The sequence below is a fragment of the Schistocerca nitens genome, chromosome 9, assembly GCF_023898315.1.
Source record: "Schistocerca nitens isolate TAMUIC-IGC-003100 chromosome 9, iqSchNite1.1, whole genome shotgun sequence".
Lineage (NCBI taxonomy): Eukaryota > Metazoa > Arthropoda > Insecta > Orthoptera > Acrididae > Schistocerca > Schistocerca nitens.
The window spans coordinates 211,580,946-211,599,562 of NC_064622.1; the positions used below are offsets into that span (position 1 = coordinate 211,580,946).

The 18,617-nt window shown below is 41.5% G+C and overlaps 1 protein-coding gene across 1 annotated transcript in view; it reads left to right on the forward strand.

Moving 5' to 3' along the window:
- The first annotated feature begins 5,396 nt into the window (after nt 1–5,396).
- The window catches only part of LOC126202939 (odorant receptor Or2-like), a 40,592-nt gene continuing 27,371 nt past the window's right edge, over nt 5,397–18,617 (forward strand). Inside the window, exons 1-2 of the mRNA XM_049937034.1 lie at nt 5,397–6,202; nt 16,411–16,510. Coding sequence (XP_049792991.1) covers nt 5,397–6,202; nt 16,411–16,510 — 906 coding nt within the window. The remainder of the gene's footprint in view (nt 6,203–16,410; nt 16,511–18,617) is intronic.

An 18,617-nucleotide genomic window follows, 5' to 3' on the forward strand; every position in this document is an offset into this window, starting at 1 on the left:
TAACCGCCGTTCGCAACAGCGAGGTGTAACGAAGGGATCTCTGGACGTACATACCTCCTTTTCGATCTGCACATGAACATCATATTATGACTCTTACATTCCGTTTTGAATGTTCTGCTTCTTCAATCCCTTTGTTATGAAATGGCTCTCACCCGTTTATTTGTTATTTTCATTTTTGTGAGAGGTCTACACCGCATCACATGTCTCTCACTACTCATCAAATTTACTTGCTATGGTAATACGTTCTTACTTCATAAGTCATATTCTGTATCCTATGTACAGTATGACAATCGCTCAGACTACAGAGAGAGAACAGACATGTCAATGAGCAGACGGGCAGTTCATGAATTTGTGAAAAAAATGGGGCACAAGGTAGATTTTAACACGGATCTCTCGCTTTGCAGTCCAGCACCGAGACAACATAACCACGACACCGTGGGGCTTACAACTGGTTCAATGTTGCACTTCTTAAGCTTGGACAGTTCAATGTTTCTATTTTGCTTCTTTTTTACAGTTCAGTACCCCCCCCCCCCCCGAGGTTATCATGAAAAAAAGATTGAATAATCAACGAAAGGATAACGTTCTACGAGTCGGGGCGTGGAATGTCAGAAGCTTGAACGTCGTAGGGAAACTAGAAAATCTGAAAATGGAAATGCAAAGGCTCAATCTAGATATAGTAGGGGTCAGTGAAGTGAAGTGGAAGGAAGACAAGGATTTCTGGTCAGATGAGTATCGGGTAATATCAACAGCAGCAGAAAATGGTATAACAGATGTAGGATTCGTTATGAATAGGAAGGTAGGGCAGAGGGTGTGTTACTGTGAACAGTTCAGTGACCGGGTTGTTCTAATCAGAATCGACAGCAGACCAACACCGACATCGATAGTTCAGGTATACATGCCGACGTCGCAAGCTGAAGATGAACAGATAGAGAAAGTGTATGAGGATACTGAAAGGGTAATGCATTATGTAAAGGGGGACGAAAATCCAATAGTCAAGGGCGGCTGGAATGCAGTTGTAGGGGAAGGAGTAGAAGAAAAGGTTGCAGGAGAATATGGGCTTGGGACGAGGAATGAAAGAGGAGAAACACTAATTGAGTTCTGTAACAAGTTTCAGCTAGTAATAGCGAATACCCTGTTCAAGAATCACAAGAGGAGGAGGTATACTTGGAAAAGGCCGGGAGATACGGGAAGATTTCAATTAGATTACATCATGGTCAGACAGAGATTCCGAAATCAGATATTGGATTGTAAGACGTACCCAGGAGCAGATATAGACTCAGATCACAATATAGTGGTGATGAAGAGTAGGCTGAAGTTCAAGGCATTAGTCAGGAAGAATCAATACGCAAAGAAGTGGGATACGGAAGTACTAAGGAATGACGAGATACGTTTGAAGTTCTCTAACGCTATATATACAGCAATAAGGAATAGCGCAGTAGGCAGCACAGTTGAAGAGAAATGGACATTTCTAAAAAGGGCCATCACAAAAGTTGGGAAGGAAAACATAGGTACAAAGAAGGTAGCTGCGAAGAAACCATGGGTAACAGAAGAAATACTTCAGTTGATTGATGAAAGGAAGAAGTACAAACATGTTCCGGGAAAATCAGGAATACAGAAATACAAGTCGCTGAGGAATGAAATAAATAGGAAGTGCAGGGAAGCTAAGACGAAATGGCTGCAGGAAAAATGTGAAGACATCGAAAAAGATATGATAGTCGGAAGGACAGACTCAGCATACAGGAAAGTCAAAACAACCTTTGGTGACATAAAAAGCAACGGTGGTAACATTAAGAGTGCAACGGGAATTCCACTGTTAAATGCAGAGGAGAGAGCAGATAGGTGGAAAGAATACATTGAAAGCCTCTATGAGGGTGAAGATTTGTCTGATGTGATAGAAGAAGAAACAGGAGTCGATTTAGAAGAGATAGGGGATCCAGTATTAGAATCGGTATTTAAAAGAGCTTTGGAGGACTTACGTTCAAATAAGGCAGAAGGGATAGACAACATTCCATCAGAAATTCTAAAATCCTAGGGGGAAGTGGCAACAAAACGACTATTCACGTTGGTGTGTAGAATATATGAGTCTGGCGATATACCATCTGACTTTCGGAAAAGCATCATCCACACAATTCCGAAGACGCCAAGAGCTGACAAGTGCGAGAATTATCGCACAATCAGCTTAACAGCTCATGCATCGAAGCTGGTTACAAGAATAATATATAGAAGAATGGAAAAGAAAACTGAGAATGCGGTAGGTGACGAACAGTTTGGCTTTAGGAAAAGTAAAGGGACGAGAGAGGCAATTCTGACGTTACGGCTAATAATGGAAGCAAGGCTAAAGAAAAATCAAGACACTTTCATAGGATTTGTCGATCTGGAAAAAGCGTTCGACAATATAAAATGGTGCAAGCTGTTCGAGATTCTGAAAAATGTAGGGGTAATCTATAGGGAGAGACGGGTCATATACCATATGTACAACAACCAAGAGGGAATAATAAGAGTGGAAGATCAAGAACGAAGTGCTCGTATTAAAAAGGGTGTAAGACAAGGCTGTAGCCTTTCGCTCCTACTCTTCAATCTGTACATAGAGGAAGCAATGATGGAAATAAAAGAAAGGTTCAGGAGTGGAATTAAAATACAAGATGAAAGGATATCAATGATACGATTCGCTGATGACATTGCTATCCTGAGTGAAAGTGAAGAAGAATTAAATGATCTGCTGAACGGAATGAACAGTATATGGTTTGAGAGTAAATCGGAGAAAGACGAAGGTAATGAGAAGTACTAGAAATGAGAACAGCGAGAAACTTAACATCAGGATTGATGGTCACGAAGTTAATGAAGTTAAGGAATTCTGCTACCCAGGCAGTAAAATAAGCAATGGCGGGCGGAGCAAGGAGGACATCAAAAGCAGACTCGCTATGGCAAAAATGGCATTTCTGGCCGAGAGAAGTCTACTAATATCAAACACCGGCCTTAATTTGAGGAAGAAATTTCTGAGTATGTACGTCTGGAGTACAGAATTGTATGGTAGTGAAACATGGACTGTGGGAAAACCGGAACAGAAGAGAATCGAAGCATTTGAGATGTGGTGCTACAGACGAATGTTGAAAATTAGGTGGACTTATAAGGTAAGGAATGAGGAGGTTCTACGCAGAATCGGAGAGGAAAGGAATATGTGGAAAACACTGATAAGGAGACGGGACCGGATGATAGGACATCTGCTAAGACATGAGGGAATGACTTCCATGGTACTAGAGGGAGCGGTAGAGGGCAAAAACTGTAGAGGAAGACAGAGATTGGAGTACGTCAAGCAAATAATTGAGGACGTAGGTTGCAAGTGCTACTGTGAGATGAAGAGGTTAGCACAGGAAAGGAATTCGTGATGGGCCGCATCAAACCAGTCAGTAGACTGATGACCAAAACAAAAACAAAAACAAAAACAAAAAACACACCTTCTTCCTGTTTTCATTGACGGGCTGTCAAGTGGGTCATTTTACAACTAAATCTGAGGGGCTGGTGCGATTGGGAATTTGCCCTGTGAATTGACTGAACTGAGCTCAAAATATCTTACTGCAGAAATCCTGCAGGCAAAATTCACTTGCTCACTTCATCAGATACTTTCAGTTGAAATACTTGATTTGTAACAAAAGGATAATTTTCGAGAAATATTAAACATTACAAATTTTGCAAGAGTCTGAAAAATTAAGTTAAAATGTTTCTAGAGGTGAGGATGGGCTTATGAATCAAGTGGAAAGACTTCACCTCATGTCATTTACCCTTGCAGCTTCGTAGAACTAAACTGCGAAGGGATCAAAAGATAACAGATTGAAGTAAATAGAATATTATCCATGGTGGGTTACCCTGCTGTAGCCTGCTGTCTTTCTCCTGAGGCTTTTGCCGTAGCAATTGTCACAGCAACAAGAATGTCCGAGATGCACATCCCCCCGCACATGAAAGTAGAGGAGAGTAAGTTGATCACATACTTTCCAATCGCTTTGCTACAACCCTGGGCAGTACAAAGAACGAATGCTTTAGCAGATGGAAATCACCCCTGGATAACTGAGAAAGCGCACAACAAAGACCAATGAAACACAAACTATTGTTTCTGTTACTGAATTCAGCCTTGCTTCATCGAAATGGAATCCAAACAATAATAACAACATTGAGATTGGATACTGATGTGGACAAAACAAAACAGACGACCAGATAAAGTTAGCATCAATAAACTCATTGAGAATGATACAGCTTTTTGATATAGCAGTTTCTCTAGGAAACTCCACAACGAAAACAGAAAATTTCGAAAATTTCAGATATGAGTGGTATTATATAACAATCGGATACTGAAAACGTTTTTCCTGCAACAATTATTTTATCCCAGTTCTTACAACACAGACTAAATACACATTATTATTATTATTATTTATTATTATTATGACAGAGATGAGTTGCTCCTCTAGCGTTTAGTGTACATACAGTGTGGCTTTTAACTTAAAAACGGTGTTTGTTGACTTATAAAACAAATACATTTGTGAGTAACAATTCACGTCGATTAATTCCTGAGACTTGGAGAAATTTAAAGTTATTCCCTTTTCTCCCGCATACTTCATGCAGAATCAAACTCATTTTAGTTTGTATTTCGTGGCAAGAGTAAACCCAGAAAACAGCCTAGTAAAAAATTTTCCGCATAATAGAGAATCAGCAAAAATAGATAAGAAAAGGCCCTGAATAAGTAAAAATAAGTAATTGAGTCTTCACAACGTTATACATGTTTCGTCTGTATTACGTTATATTACCAACGTGTTTGTTAAAGTATTTGTCAGATATACTTGACTCTTATAGCTAGCACGTAGAGGTATTTATCAGAGGACGTGTTTTCCTGTTAAAACGTGAATTACAAACACGGATTTAACTAAAGCTTTAACAAATGGAAGTATTTTCTATATGAAAAGGAGGATGCGTCCAGGAGTACACAAAAGAGAGTTGACAAAGCTAAATATCTTAAACTAACAGTTTATTTAATGCGACCTAAGGACGACGACCAGCTTCAAATATTTAGTTGCATCGATGCACTGCGTTTGTTTATATTATGTAACTCCGACGAGAATAAAAACAGATGATCCTGAATAAACCAGTTACTAAACGCTGCGGTAATATTAGATAATTTACGACTCATATAGACGTCTTTAGTTATTTACCAGTTGAAGTCCTATATATATAGAGAGGAAATGTCAACGGGAGTTACTTGACGCAGTTAGTGACTTGAGTAGTCATTAGCTTCTTACAGCTTAGGATCTGAATACATCGTCCATCTACCTAGCTGGTAAAGAGTCATCCGAACCTGGCAGGTGATTTATATTGTTTCGTAACTGCGGGCACTTCGCAGAAGCGTCGTGATGCAGAGTGAACAGGAAGACGAGCTAGAAACCCCTCTGTCTTGGGAAGCCAGCGGGCGGTCAGTGCTGAAGCTGAACATTAGGCACCTCTACATTTTCGGGCTGTGGCCGCTGTGCGAGGCCTGGCCCTTCCACCTGTACACGGCTTACGGAGCCGCACTCGGCATCTGGAACACCGCGGAGGGCTTCCTGGCTGTTTACTTCAGCTGGGGGGACTTGGAGCAGACGACGCTGGTGCTGATGAACACCTTTACGAACGCCAGCGGCCTCGTCAAGATCGTCTTCTTCGCGCGAGACGGTCGGCGCTACAACTCGCTGGCGCGGAGCGTGGACCGGCTGATGTCACTGCAGAGCGAGGTCTGCTCGCGGGACCCCGCCCTGGCCGCCGTGCTGCGGCGCTCGCGCCAGGGCGCCACGCGCCTCACGCTGGGCATGCTTCTCTTCATGTTCTCGCAGTGCTTCGTCTGGTTCCCCATGCCGGTGTTCGCGCACGCGGGCGATCGGCGGCTGCCGTTCGCGCAGCACCCCTGGGACAACAACACCGGCTACTACGAGCTGTCGTACGCCGTGCAGTGCGTGGCGGGGCTGTGGCTCAGCCAGATCAGCTACGGCATCGACTGCCTGTTCGCGTCCGTCATGCTACTGGTGGCTGCCCAACTGGAGATCCTGGCGGGGCGAATCGTGGCGCTGGGGACAGCGGCGAACGCCGCCGGTTGTCGTCCTGACGCATCACTGGCCGCCAACACACGCAGCCAGACGTACAGAGACTTGTGCGTTTGCGTCGAAGCTCATCAAAAGGTCCTCAGGTACGGTGGACGAACGTTGTGATAAGAGGCGAGATATCAATAGGTATCTGACGAGGCTCGTCAAGAATATCTCTCTTTTGCCAGCCTCTTCATCTCAGAATAGAGCTTTTACCAAACGTTCTCAGTTATTTGTTTCAAGTATTCCAAAATGGCTCTGAGCACTATGGGACTCAACTGCTGAGGTCATAAGTCCCCTAGAACTTAGAACTACTTAAACCTAACCAACCTAAGGACAACGCACACATCCATGGCCGAGGCAGGATTCAAGTATTCCAATCTTTATTCTCCCCTATAGCTTGTACCGTCTGCAGCTCCCTCTAGTAACATGGAAGTTATTCTGTAGTATCTTAACGCATATCCAATCATACTGCCCTTCTTCTTGTACTTTGCCGGCCGGGGTGGTCGAGCGGTTCTAGCCTCTACAGTGTGGAACCGCACGACCGCTACGGTCGTAGGTTCGAATCCTGCCTCGGGCATGAATGTGTGTGATGTCCTTAGGTTAGTTAGGTTTAAGTACTTCTATGTTCTAGGGGACTCATGACCTTAGAAGTTAAGTCTCATAGTGCTCGCAGCCATTTGAACCATTTTTCTTGTACGTCTTTTCCGTATCTTCCTTTCTTTGCCGATTCCAGTTCACCTAAATTTCAGCATCCTTCTAAAGCACCACATCTCAAAAACTCCGGTATTCCCACACTCCATGATTCACTACTACCACACAATGCTGGGCTCAAAATATACATTATCAGAAATTTGTCCGTCAGACTGATAAAATGGTTCAAATGGCTCTGAGCACTATGGGACTAAACATCGGAGGTCATCTGTCCCCTAGAACTTAGAACTACTTAAACCTAACTAACCTAAGGACGTCACATACATCCATGCCCGAGACAGAATTCGAACCTGCGACCGTAGCGGTCGCGCGGTTCCAGACTGAAGCGCCTAGAATCGCTCGGCCACTTCGGCCGGCCGTCAGACTGAATTGGACATTTGTGATTAGCAGACTTCTATGGGCAAGGAATGTCCTCCTTGCATTTGTTAGTCTGCTTTGTACGTATATCTTGCTTCGTTCGTCACGTGTTATTTTCCATCATATATAGTAGAATTCCTTAATTTCGTCTACTTCGTAGGCATCATTTTTGATTTGAAGTTTACAGCTTATCTTGTTTCTGCTGCTCCTCATAATCTTTGTCTTTGTTTGCATATCTCCGTTATCAGGGAATCTTTTTAGAGTTGTAATTATCAGGATTTATAATTATAAAGTTTTTGAGGTCGTGGTGCAGCTTATAATTAAGAGGAGGTCGGTTACTATAGATTTTCGTTTATAACTGATCTGATGGTGAAATAATGTTAATGAAAGTGGATTTGACAGTAATTTAATTTATTTACTGTAACTGATACTGACCCCGAGGTACTCATTTGACTTTTCCTTCCATTCAACATGACTGATAACTCTTCTTCACTTTCACAGATTGCAGGGTCAGCAGCTCGTGGTCTAGTGGCTATCGTTGCTACCTTTGGACCATGGGGTCCCAGGTTCGATTCCTTGCCAGGTTAGGGAGTTTCTCAGCCAGGGGACTGGGTGCTCGTGTTGTCATCATCATTAGTAAAAGTGGCTAGATTGGACCGTCTACAGATTGGGAATTTTTCTTGGTGCTGATGCCCGCGCAGTTGAGCGCCCCACGAAACAAACATCAGTGATGACAGGAGGGTCAGCAGTGAATCTTATCATTAGTATCCTTTGATCGTCAGTTTTTAATCCTACTTTTCAACCTTCATTTTATTTCTGTATTTTCTTATTCGATGTATAGGTTTTAATAGTAGCAGCGAAAGAGCAGAATTTCTCTCCATCTGCATAACGGACATCTTGCAAAATTTTTCATCGTTTATCAGCTATGAACCGAAAATAATAATACTGTTTAGGATAATGTGTACCTTATTGTACGGACTACAAAACGCTACAGACTATAAGCAGGACCTTAATTTTTAAGCAATTTTTTTAAACAACATTTTTACTATTTTTATTATTAGACTGCAAAGCCACGCTAAAAAAACTCTTAGATCGTAAAACCGAAATTGCCTTTAAAATCCCTAAAAACTGTCATCTGAACTTTCTTCTTCTTCCTCTTCGTCGTCATAGTTGTCTCTTTTAATATAAGACGGTATTCACGGCCATCGATAGCGTTACTTATGTCACACTTTTGTATAGATGTAAGAATAATGTCCTCTCTTACTCTAAACCACGACAGCCTTATCCACTGACACTTTTGTTTGATTGTAGGTCGTTTTAAAGCTCCCTTCGGCGTGAATAAATGCTGGATTTCATCCATTTTCTCCTCTCCTCTTTCATATAAACCATAAACAGTTTATTTATCGATACATCAAGAGGCTGCAATTATGAAATAAGTTCTCCAGTAATGGCAGCAAACTGTATTTTCCTGCCTCAGTTTCTCTTTCACAGAACTATTCAAGTGACTAGTAAACTGATGAAGAAGAAATAAAAACTTTGAGGTTTGCCGATGACATTGTAATTCTGTTAGAGACTGCAAAGGACTTGGAAGAGCAGTTGAACGGAATGGACAGTGTCTTGAAAGGAGGGTATAAGATGAACATCAACAAAAGCAACACGAGGATAATGGAATGTAGTCGAATTAAGTCGGGTGATGCTGAGGGAATTGGATTAGGAAATGAGACACTTAAAGTAGTAAAGGAGTTTCGCTATTTGGGGAACAAAATAACTGATGATGGTCTAAGTAGAGAGGATATAAAATGTAGATTGGCAATGGCAAGGAAAGTGTTACTGAAGAAGAAAAATTTGTTAACATCGAGTATAGATTTAAGTGTCAGGAAGTCGTTTCTGAAAGTATTTCTATGCAGTGTAGCATGGAAGTGAAACGTGGAAGATAAATAGTTTAGACAAGAAGAGAATAGAAGCTTTCGAAATGTGGTGCTACAGAAGAATGCTGAAGATTAGATGGGTAGATCACATAACTAATGAGGAGGTATTGAATAGAATTGGGGAGAAGAGGATCTTGTGGCATAACTTGACTAGAAGAAGGGATCGGTTGGTAGGACATGTTCTGAGGCATCGAGGGATCACCAATTTAGTATTGGAGGGCAGCGTGGAGGGTAAAAATCGTAGAGGGAGATGAATACACTAAGCAGATTCAGAAGAATGTAGGTCGCAGTAGGTACAGGGAGATGATGAAGCTAGCACATGATAGAGTAGCATGGAGAGCTGCATCAAACCAGTCTCAGGACTGAGGACCACAACAACAACAACTAAACTGATCTAGCACAAGAAGTGAACTCTTCTTCAGTAAAGCACCTTTCCTTTTTTCCCACTCTCTGATAATCCGTAATTTCACATCAAATGTCTGAGGAGTTTCGTCCATATTCGCTATTTGGCTTTCTTCCACACTGGTTTCCTTTTGATATTGATTAATAAAGCGATGGAAATGTATTATTTTCTCTTTGTACTCTTGTGGTATTTTCTAACGTATTTTGTTTTTGGTTCGTATGCCAAGTCCGTGACTCTTTATAAAGACGTAGCACCAACCAACTCCATCCTTAAAGTCTGTTAAGTTCCACTGTAGCGGTAGCTTACGAGCGTGTATTTGAATCATTTTTGTATTAATTCCAGCACCATTTTGACGATATTCTTGAATGCATTCCAATATGTCAATTTCTAGTTTAGGCTATTTTTCATCGAGTCCTCTATTTGCTCATTTAGTCTTCCTCAATTATTTCAATTCTTCCGCCAATGGCGAATCATTTTTTTCTATTGTTAGAGGGTGGAAATGCCGCTCAGCTGCTCTGTTTCCATGTTCTTCTGCATTATGCTACTACTTTCAGTTTAAAGCCTGCATCATTTGAATACCATACATTTTTTCCATTATGGAACTAGCTACTAACTCTGTTTCATATAGCACAAATCACTTTCTAATCTGCTTTTGCTGGCAAATTGGATAGCAGTGACACATCATTGGCTAGACAGTGACCTTAGTTTATGAGGGCAGGGTGCGAGGGAGAAAGTGATAGTAACCTTGTGAATCCCCACAATTCATGTTCGTCAAACATCGCAACTCATGTTCGTCGCATCGGTGCACTGCCAGTTGAATCCACTGTTGCTAGATAGAGATAGGTTCCCCGCGCCATGTAACATATGGCCATTTTTTTGAATAGAGGGAATTTTAAATCAAACGCTGGACATTTTTGTGTTGTTTTCGAGTATGAGAGGCACGTAAATTTGGAGCCAAGTTTTCGAAGAAAAAAACGCGTCTTATAGCCCGTAAAACACGGTGAGTGGTTGTGCAGCATTGGGAATAGAAGATAACCGGAGAAGACTCTGTGTATTTTTGAGCATTTGTAGAATACACTCGTACTAATTCAACATTGCTGAACGACGTATTATGCATTACAAGTTGTAGCAAGTTTTTATTACCATGTTCCGTTACATTCTGGTTTAAATTGTGTTATTAAGAAGTTGCGGTGCAATATTACCGACATATACTGTTTGCTTTACACTATCAACAAAGTTGACCAAAAATTCACTAGTTGATATACCCTCACACTAAACAATGTAAGCCACCAAGCAACACAGTTGGATTGTCAAAATGTTATCTGAATTAAGTTTAGTGATAATCTAGCTGACACAACACTGCTTTATGCAATTCCGTTTAATATTCATTCGATTAATTTTAATCTCAGGCAACGCGCCTTTACAGTAGTTTTCCCTACTACTTTTCAGCGCATTTCTACAAAATTTTCATGCTTGTTGTAATGTTCAGCCCATTCAGATACGACGGTGAGTTCATTCTCTATTGCCCAAAAACTCTGTGTTAGTTTTCTACCTCCCACCGTGTAGCTCATGATACACTAGTCTTTGAAAAACAGTGCGCTGCGATTTTTTACTGTTCGACCCACTCTTGTAGTGTACGTTGCGAAATTTGGTGGAATTCAGATTTCTAAAGCCCCTTAGTTCTTAATGTGACGAGTTTTAGTTGCTAACATAGGTTGCCTTATTTTTTTCCTAGCATGTGCCGTATCTTCACGGGCTCGCCATGTTATTCATGTACCCATCGGGTCTGCGTCTAATGTTATCACATGTGAAAATGTGATGACGTTTTCAAAATGTTTAGAAATCGTGTACTGGAGGCAATACTTGCCTATCAGCCCAGTATCCACCTCGTCGGATGTGAGAAACCGCCTAAAAACCACATCCAGGTTGACCATTATACCGGTTCTCTTCGTTAATCCGCCGGGCGGATTCAAGCTCGTATTAGCGCTTCTCCCCGAATCCAGGAAGCGCTGTTGTTAACGCGTGCTGCTATCCCAGCTGTTCTTTTTTTATTTTCATAATCCGTAATACTTTATGAACAGTTTCGACAAAGTCTGTGAGACTCAGTGTCTGCAATGGTGGGCGACTGTTAGCCCTACATGTCGATAACTCCACCAGCCCTGTGCACCTGGGACACTGCTTCCCTCACTGACCTCATTTGATGAAAACAGGAGCTACGAGAATCTGATAACTTGGTCCATGTTAGCATATATACAGGGTGTTTCAATATTGATGTTACACACTTGTAGATACTGTAGAGGCTACTTAATAGATCAAGCTCCACTTGGGAACCCATGTCCAGAAACGTCATCCACCGAAGCGGCAGTGATTCAAAGTTGCAGGTGCCGGCGCCTGTAAATGTATGTATCTACAGGGTACTTCTGTGATTATGTTACAAACTTTCAAGGATGGTGAATCAGAATAAATATATCAGTTTGATGTGAAGTTACGTGTACCGGAAACGAACGACTAGAAAGTTTGAAGTGAGAAACGTTCTGATATCTCTTATGTTGAATACATTTACCGGTACTTTTGTTGCTAAGATCGTAGGGTATCCAACTTTCTGTGGTAGTGGTATGAACCAAGACGAGAAAAAATGCCTAGTAAACATATTTTCTAAAGTGCGTCCCTTCATTAAAGTAGTTGTGTTACACATTACCGAAGATGAACAAATGCTCCTAGCTCCACAGATATACATTCTGGAGGCCATGTTTACTTCACGTTTTTTCTTGTCTTGGTCGATACTACCACTTCCGGAAGTTGCATTCCCTATAGTCTTAGCAAAAATAGTAAAGGTACGTGCATTCCACTGTCAGAGGTATCAGAACGATTTTCATTTATCACTTTCGACTCGTTTGATTCCGCAACGGGACTCTTACCTCAAATTGATACATTTACTGGTCTCCATCACCCTTGAAAGTTTGTAACAGCATCAGGAATCACCCTGTACATACGTACACTTTCAGTGGCCGGCACCTACAACTTTTACACTCTGTAGCGTCTTTGGATGACGTCTTCGGACATGGGTTCCTATATAAAACTCCCTGCACTAAGTCACCTCTACAGTCCCTAGAGTGTGTAACATGAATTCTGAAACACCATGCGTATGACGAAACCAACGCTTTATTTCATTTTATGATAAAGAGTGATTATTGTAAATTCCATGCTAGTAAATAACGGAACAAAATTGCCCCCGTCGGACAAAAGGTGACCCATTTGCTCTTCTGATCTCGGCAGTAAAACCTATACAAGTCGGGCCCCTCTTTTAGAGATGATCGTCTGGATCACCAAAGAGGAACTACTTGCAGTTATTGTATGCACTTAATACACATAGCACTTAAAAAAGTGTCAGATGTTCCTGCATAAACTAGCATCGGTCAAGTCTAGAAGAGAAATTCATGTATTTTATGTGCGGCAACCAATGCCATTTGAGATATGAGCACGTTTACTAATGACGAGCAATATGCAGTAAAATTCTGTGGCGTAGACCGTCTTACTGTTGCAGTTCATCGCCAATGTCCGAGTGGCCGCAATTTCCACGACACTATTGGTGGTGATGACATCAGTCGTAGCAGTACAGCGATCTGCTCAGTCAGGCAACTGAGGTTGTGCTGCTCATGCAAAACGTTAGTAGCACACGATTAGGGACTCCGGGTAGTGTGAAAAAACTCTGCTGTAAACAACGCAACGAAGGCCTACTACTACGAGGGAAAGGCATATGTGGTGTGGCAGTAACCGTCAGTAGTCAACCGCATGACGCAAGGCACCCACAAGCCCTTCCATCTGCAATAATCTCAGCCGGTTGCTCCAGTGAGTAGTAGATTCTGGATCATTCGCATCTACGGGCGACGGTAGGAATCGCGCAGTTTGCACACGTGATTCATTGTGAAGAATGGATGAAATACGCTTCAGGACGCATGGTAACCACGTGCAGCGCTGCCTGTAACTTCAACACATATGAGATTGAGAGGAAAAATTGGTCCATATCTGACCAGTGTTAAACTGGTTTTTATGTCCTTCTTGATCCGTCCGTCATTGGCAATTTTCTGCCTAGATGGTACAGTTCCTTAACTCCAACTACTTCGTGACCATCATTCCTCGCTGTTCTCATTTCTGCTACTTATCATAAGTTTCATCTTTCTTCGATTTACTCTCAATACATGTTCTGTACTCATTAGACTGTTGCTTCCAGCCATAAGATCATGTAATTTCTCTTCACTTTCACTCGGGATAGCAATGCCACCAAGGAATACTATCATTGATATTCTTGCACCCTTGAATTTTAATTCCATTCCTGAAACTTTCTTTTATTTCTATAACTGTTTCTTCGATGTTCAGATTGAACAGTAGGGACGAAAGACAACAGCCCTGTCGTATGCCATTTTTAATCCGAGGACTTCGCTCTTGGTCAATTACCCATCTCTGCCTGTAGCTTACCCTATTTTTCTCACGATTTCGAACATCTTGCACCTTTTTACATTCTAGAACGCTTTTTCCAAGTCTAAAAATTCTTTTAAACTGTCGATTTTTCTGTACTATACCTTCCATTATCAACCGAAACGTAAGAATTGCCTTTCTGGTGACTTTACCTTTCTTGAAGCCGAACTGATCCTCATGTACCACATCCTCAGTTTTCTTTTTCATTCATTTGATTATTATTCTTGTCAAAACGTTGGACGCATCATCTGTTAATCCGATTGTGCGATAGTCCTCACAAACGTCAGCTCTTGTGTCGATGATATTTTTCCGAAAATCAGAGGGTATGTCACCAGACTCATACATTCTACACACCAACGTAAACAGTTGTTTTGTTGCCACTTTCACCAATGATTTTAGAAATTCTGATTGAATGCTATCTATTTCTTCTACCTTATTTGATCTTAAGTCCTCCAAAGCTCCCTTAAATTCTGATTGTAACACTGGATCCCGTCTCTCTTCTAAATCGACTCCTGTTTCATCTTCTATCTCATCAGACAAATCTTCCCTCTCAAAGAAACCTTCAATGTACTCTATCCACCTATCCGTTTCTTCCCTGCATTTAACACTGGAATTTCAGTTGCACTCTTAATGTTACCAGCCCTGCTTTTTTTGTCATCGAAGGTCGTTTTGACTTTCCTGCATGCTTAAGACAACCATTTCTTTTTAAATTTATGCACAGTTTTCATGTAGCCATTTCGTCATAGCTTCCATGTACTTCTTGTTTATTTCATTCTTCAGCCACTTGTATTTTTTTTTTCGTTAAATTTCCCTAAACACTTTTGTATTTCCTCCTTTAATCGATCAACCGATGTATTTATTCTGTTACCAGTGGTTTCTTCGCAGCTACCATCTTTGTACCTACGCTTTTCATTTCAACTTCCGTGATTGCCCTTTTTAGAGACTTCCGTTCCTCTTCAACTATATGCGTACTTTGCTATTCTAAATTGCTGTATCTACAGCCTTAGAGAACTTCAAGCATGTTTCGTCATTCCTTAGTATTTCTGTGTCCCACGTCTTCGAATACTGATTCTTCCTGACTAAGCTCTTAAACTTCAACCTACTGTTCCTCACTACTACATTGTAATCTGAGTCTATATCTGCTCCTGGGTAAGCATTACAATACAGTGTCTGATTTCGGAATCTCTACCTGACCATGACTTAAGGTAACTGAAGTCTTCCTGTATCTCAAGGCCTTTTCGAAGTATACCTCTTCCTCTTGTGATTGTTGAACAGGGTATTCGCTACTACAGAACTCAGTTAACCTTTCTCCTCTTGCATTCCTTGCTCCTAGCTGAAATTCTCTTGTAATCTATTCTTCTACACCTTCCCATACAATTGCATTCCAGTCCCCAATGACTATTGTATCTTCAAGTCGTTTTACATTCTGCATTACCTTTTCAATATCTTCATATACTTTCTCTTCATCTTCTGCTTGTGACGTCGGCATATATATCTGTACTATCGTTGTCGGTGTTGAGTTGCTGTCGCTCTGATGAGAACAACTCCATCACAGAACCGTTCACAGTAACTCACTCTCTGCCTTACCTTCCTAATCATAGCGAATCCTGCTAACATTATAATTTTTTTATGCTGTTGATATTACCCTATACTTATCTGACCAGAAATTGTTGTCTCTTTCCTCTCCTGGAGATCCGAATGGGGGACTATTCGGAAATATTTTGTCAATGGAGAGATTATCATGATACTTTTTCAATCACAGGTTACATATCCTGTAGGTACACATTGTGTGTCATCAGTGCTGTGGTTTAGATTATCTTCTGCAGCCTCATGCATTTGACCTTCGCTGATTCTTTCGCCTTTAGGGGCAGTTCAACATTCCAAGGACAAGTTAGTGCCCTGAACCTCTGTTTGCTCCTCCTCCTCTTTGACAAGGCCATTGTCAGAATGAGGGTGACTTCTTACGCCAGTTGTCTTCGGCCGCCAATGCTGATTATTAGTCAAATTTTAAGCGGTGGTGGGTTTTCAGCCAGCACGATGCCTGTTTGATTACCAACCGAAGACGCTGCCGCTATACCACGGCTACATACAGTATTTCAATACGCTACCTTAAATATTACGTCATCCAGTTTTGTTTATTGAATATCTTAATGTGTTTGCTTTTCAGTTTTCGGAAATTTGTTTTATATCTTTCCTAACCGTATCTGAGAATGATTTTTGGTTATCACTTGCGCAAGGTTTTGTTGGCAGTGTATATAATTCAAGATATCAGCAGGTGTTTTACTTTTATGAAGTTACAGGCACTTGGTGCTAATGTAACGTATTTTAGCTGTAGATGGTAGTTTCCAGAAGAGGAATTTTCAGAAATAGGAATAGTAACAGACACCATTGCTACAAACATCGACAGTTGACGAGAAATGTATTTCCCTTCCAGGTTCGTCACCCATTTGGAAAACACCATGAGCCCCATCGCAATGACGCAGTTTGTCTGCAGCGTCCTCGTTGCGTGTTCGTCATTATTTCAAGCCACATATGTAAGTGACAAACTTCAGTTTCTGAATATTTCGTGGTCTTTGTTGCACTTGAGTTGTAAGTATTTAATAATGCATCTAATCTTCACGGTGTGTAAGGTCACTGGCACGAAATTGCACGATTCGTATAATTATGATAGATTCTAGTAAAGCTAGTAATTCTAAACGTGGTTGACTAGACGTCACATACCCCAGATCCTGGCTCGTAGTTTCCTGCGGGAATTTCGTTATTCCGTCATGATACCGCCGTAAATACAGAACAGCGTAAAATGATAAGATTTGTTATTACGTCTAGAGTTGACTTTTTAGAGCTGTACTTTCCCTGCTGACATCTGAAGAGGCTTATGGCATAACCTTGTAAGTCAGATTTTGACGAATATGAGTGAAGGACTATGCTATGTAGCACAGACTGCCGTCTTTTGGTTGCCACAATGATGTATATCCTTGAACATGAAATGGGGATATGCTGCATGTTACGGCAATGCGATGTAAGTCGGACTTGCGCAACAATGCCATGAAGCAAAAACAGATTTTCTGTTTACATGCTACGGCAAAGTGAAACAAGAATGACCTGCATAACAATGGCATGAATCAAAATCAGATTTCCTGTTCCACCACAAGGAAGTTATCCGTTACTGACAAGTAGTAAAGGGTACTCCAATCAGACGCAAATGATGTTTATTGCATTACCTGGATTTAGGTCACTACGTGCCATCGTCAATAGAAACAATTGTACATCCGCATATTCTCAACTGGACTTCCAGGTTGAGTCTTCCATTCAGCTCTGACACGCCAAGTCACTACAGACCCTCACTCAGGAGAATATACTGTCTTCTTAATACATGTTAGTTTTTTCTGGAAATTAATGAATAAAAGTGTGCCACATGTATCGAATCAACATGCGCAACAGCTCAATATTAATAGTAATAATCTGCCGTGGAATCTTTTAACACATAAAGACAAATAGTATTTCATCCCTTAATAGAATAATAGTCCATGACCATTTTAACAAATACTTCACCACAAACAATCTACTCGACGTATATCAATCAGGCTTCCGCAAATCTCGTAGCGCTACATGTACTTTAATGAAACAAGAGACGATCTAAAGTCAGCAGTGGACGAACAAGAGGTGACTGCAATATGCTTCTCAGATTTTAGTAATGCCTCTGGTAACGTTGACTTCAAATTTTACTTGTCTATCGTAGAGGTTTAAACTTGTTTCCATGGGCACGTAAACAGTTCCGTTCGTTCCTGATGTCTCACTAACAATGCGTCACGTCTGGGTCCTCCTACCACAGCTACGCGGCACGAATTTTATTCGGATCTGGCTCACCTCCATGTCTCGCAAGCTGGCATTCTGCACACTGAGCCGTATGTACAGGTCGATGTGTCCATATCCCTGGGATAATTTTATTCATACACATTAAAAAAAAAGGCCGGTGAGACCGAGCGGTTCTAGGCGCTTCAGTCTGGAACCGCGCGACCGCAACGACCGCAGGTTCGAATCCTGCGTCGGACATGGATGTGTGTGATGGCCCTAGGATAGTTAGGTTTAAGTAGTTCTAAGTTCTAGGTGACTGATAACCTCAGATGTTAAGTCCCATAGCGCTCACAGCCATTTGAACCATTAAAATAAGTTATGCATCACCTCGGATTCCGAGAGTTCCGGCACCTGTGCAGAAAATTGGAACACAGATAAATATATACATCATTTCCGCCCGTTTTATTGCTCATGAAAACCACACATTGCACGTTGTACCACCATACAGCGAGACCTTCAGAGGTCGTGCTACAGATTTCTGTACACACCGGTACCCATAATACCTAGTAGCATGTTCCCTTGCACTGATGCATGCCTGTATTCGTTGGGGCATACTATCCACAAGTTCATGAACGCACTGTCGGTCCAAATTGTCCTACTCCTAAACGGCGATTCGTGGTAAATACGTCAGAGTCGTTGACCTGTCACGTTGTCCATAAACAGCCCTTTTCAATGTATCCCAGACATGTTCGATAGGCTTCATGTCTAGAGGACAGGCTGGCCATTCTAGTCGAGCGATGGCCTTATCCTAAAGGAAGTCATTCACAAGATGTGCACGATGGGGGC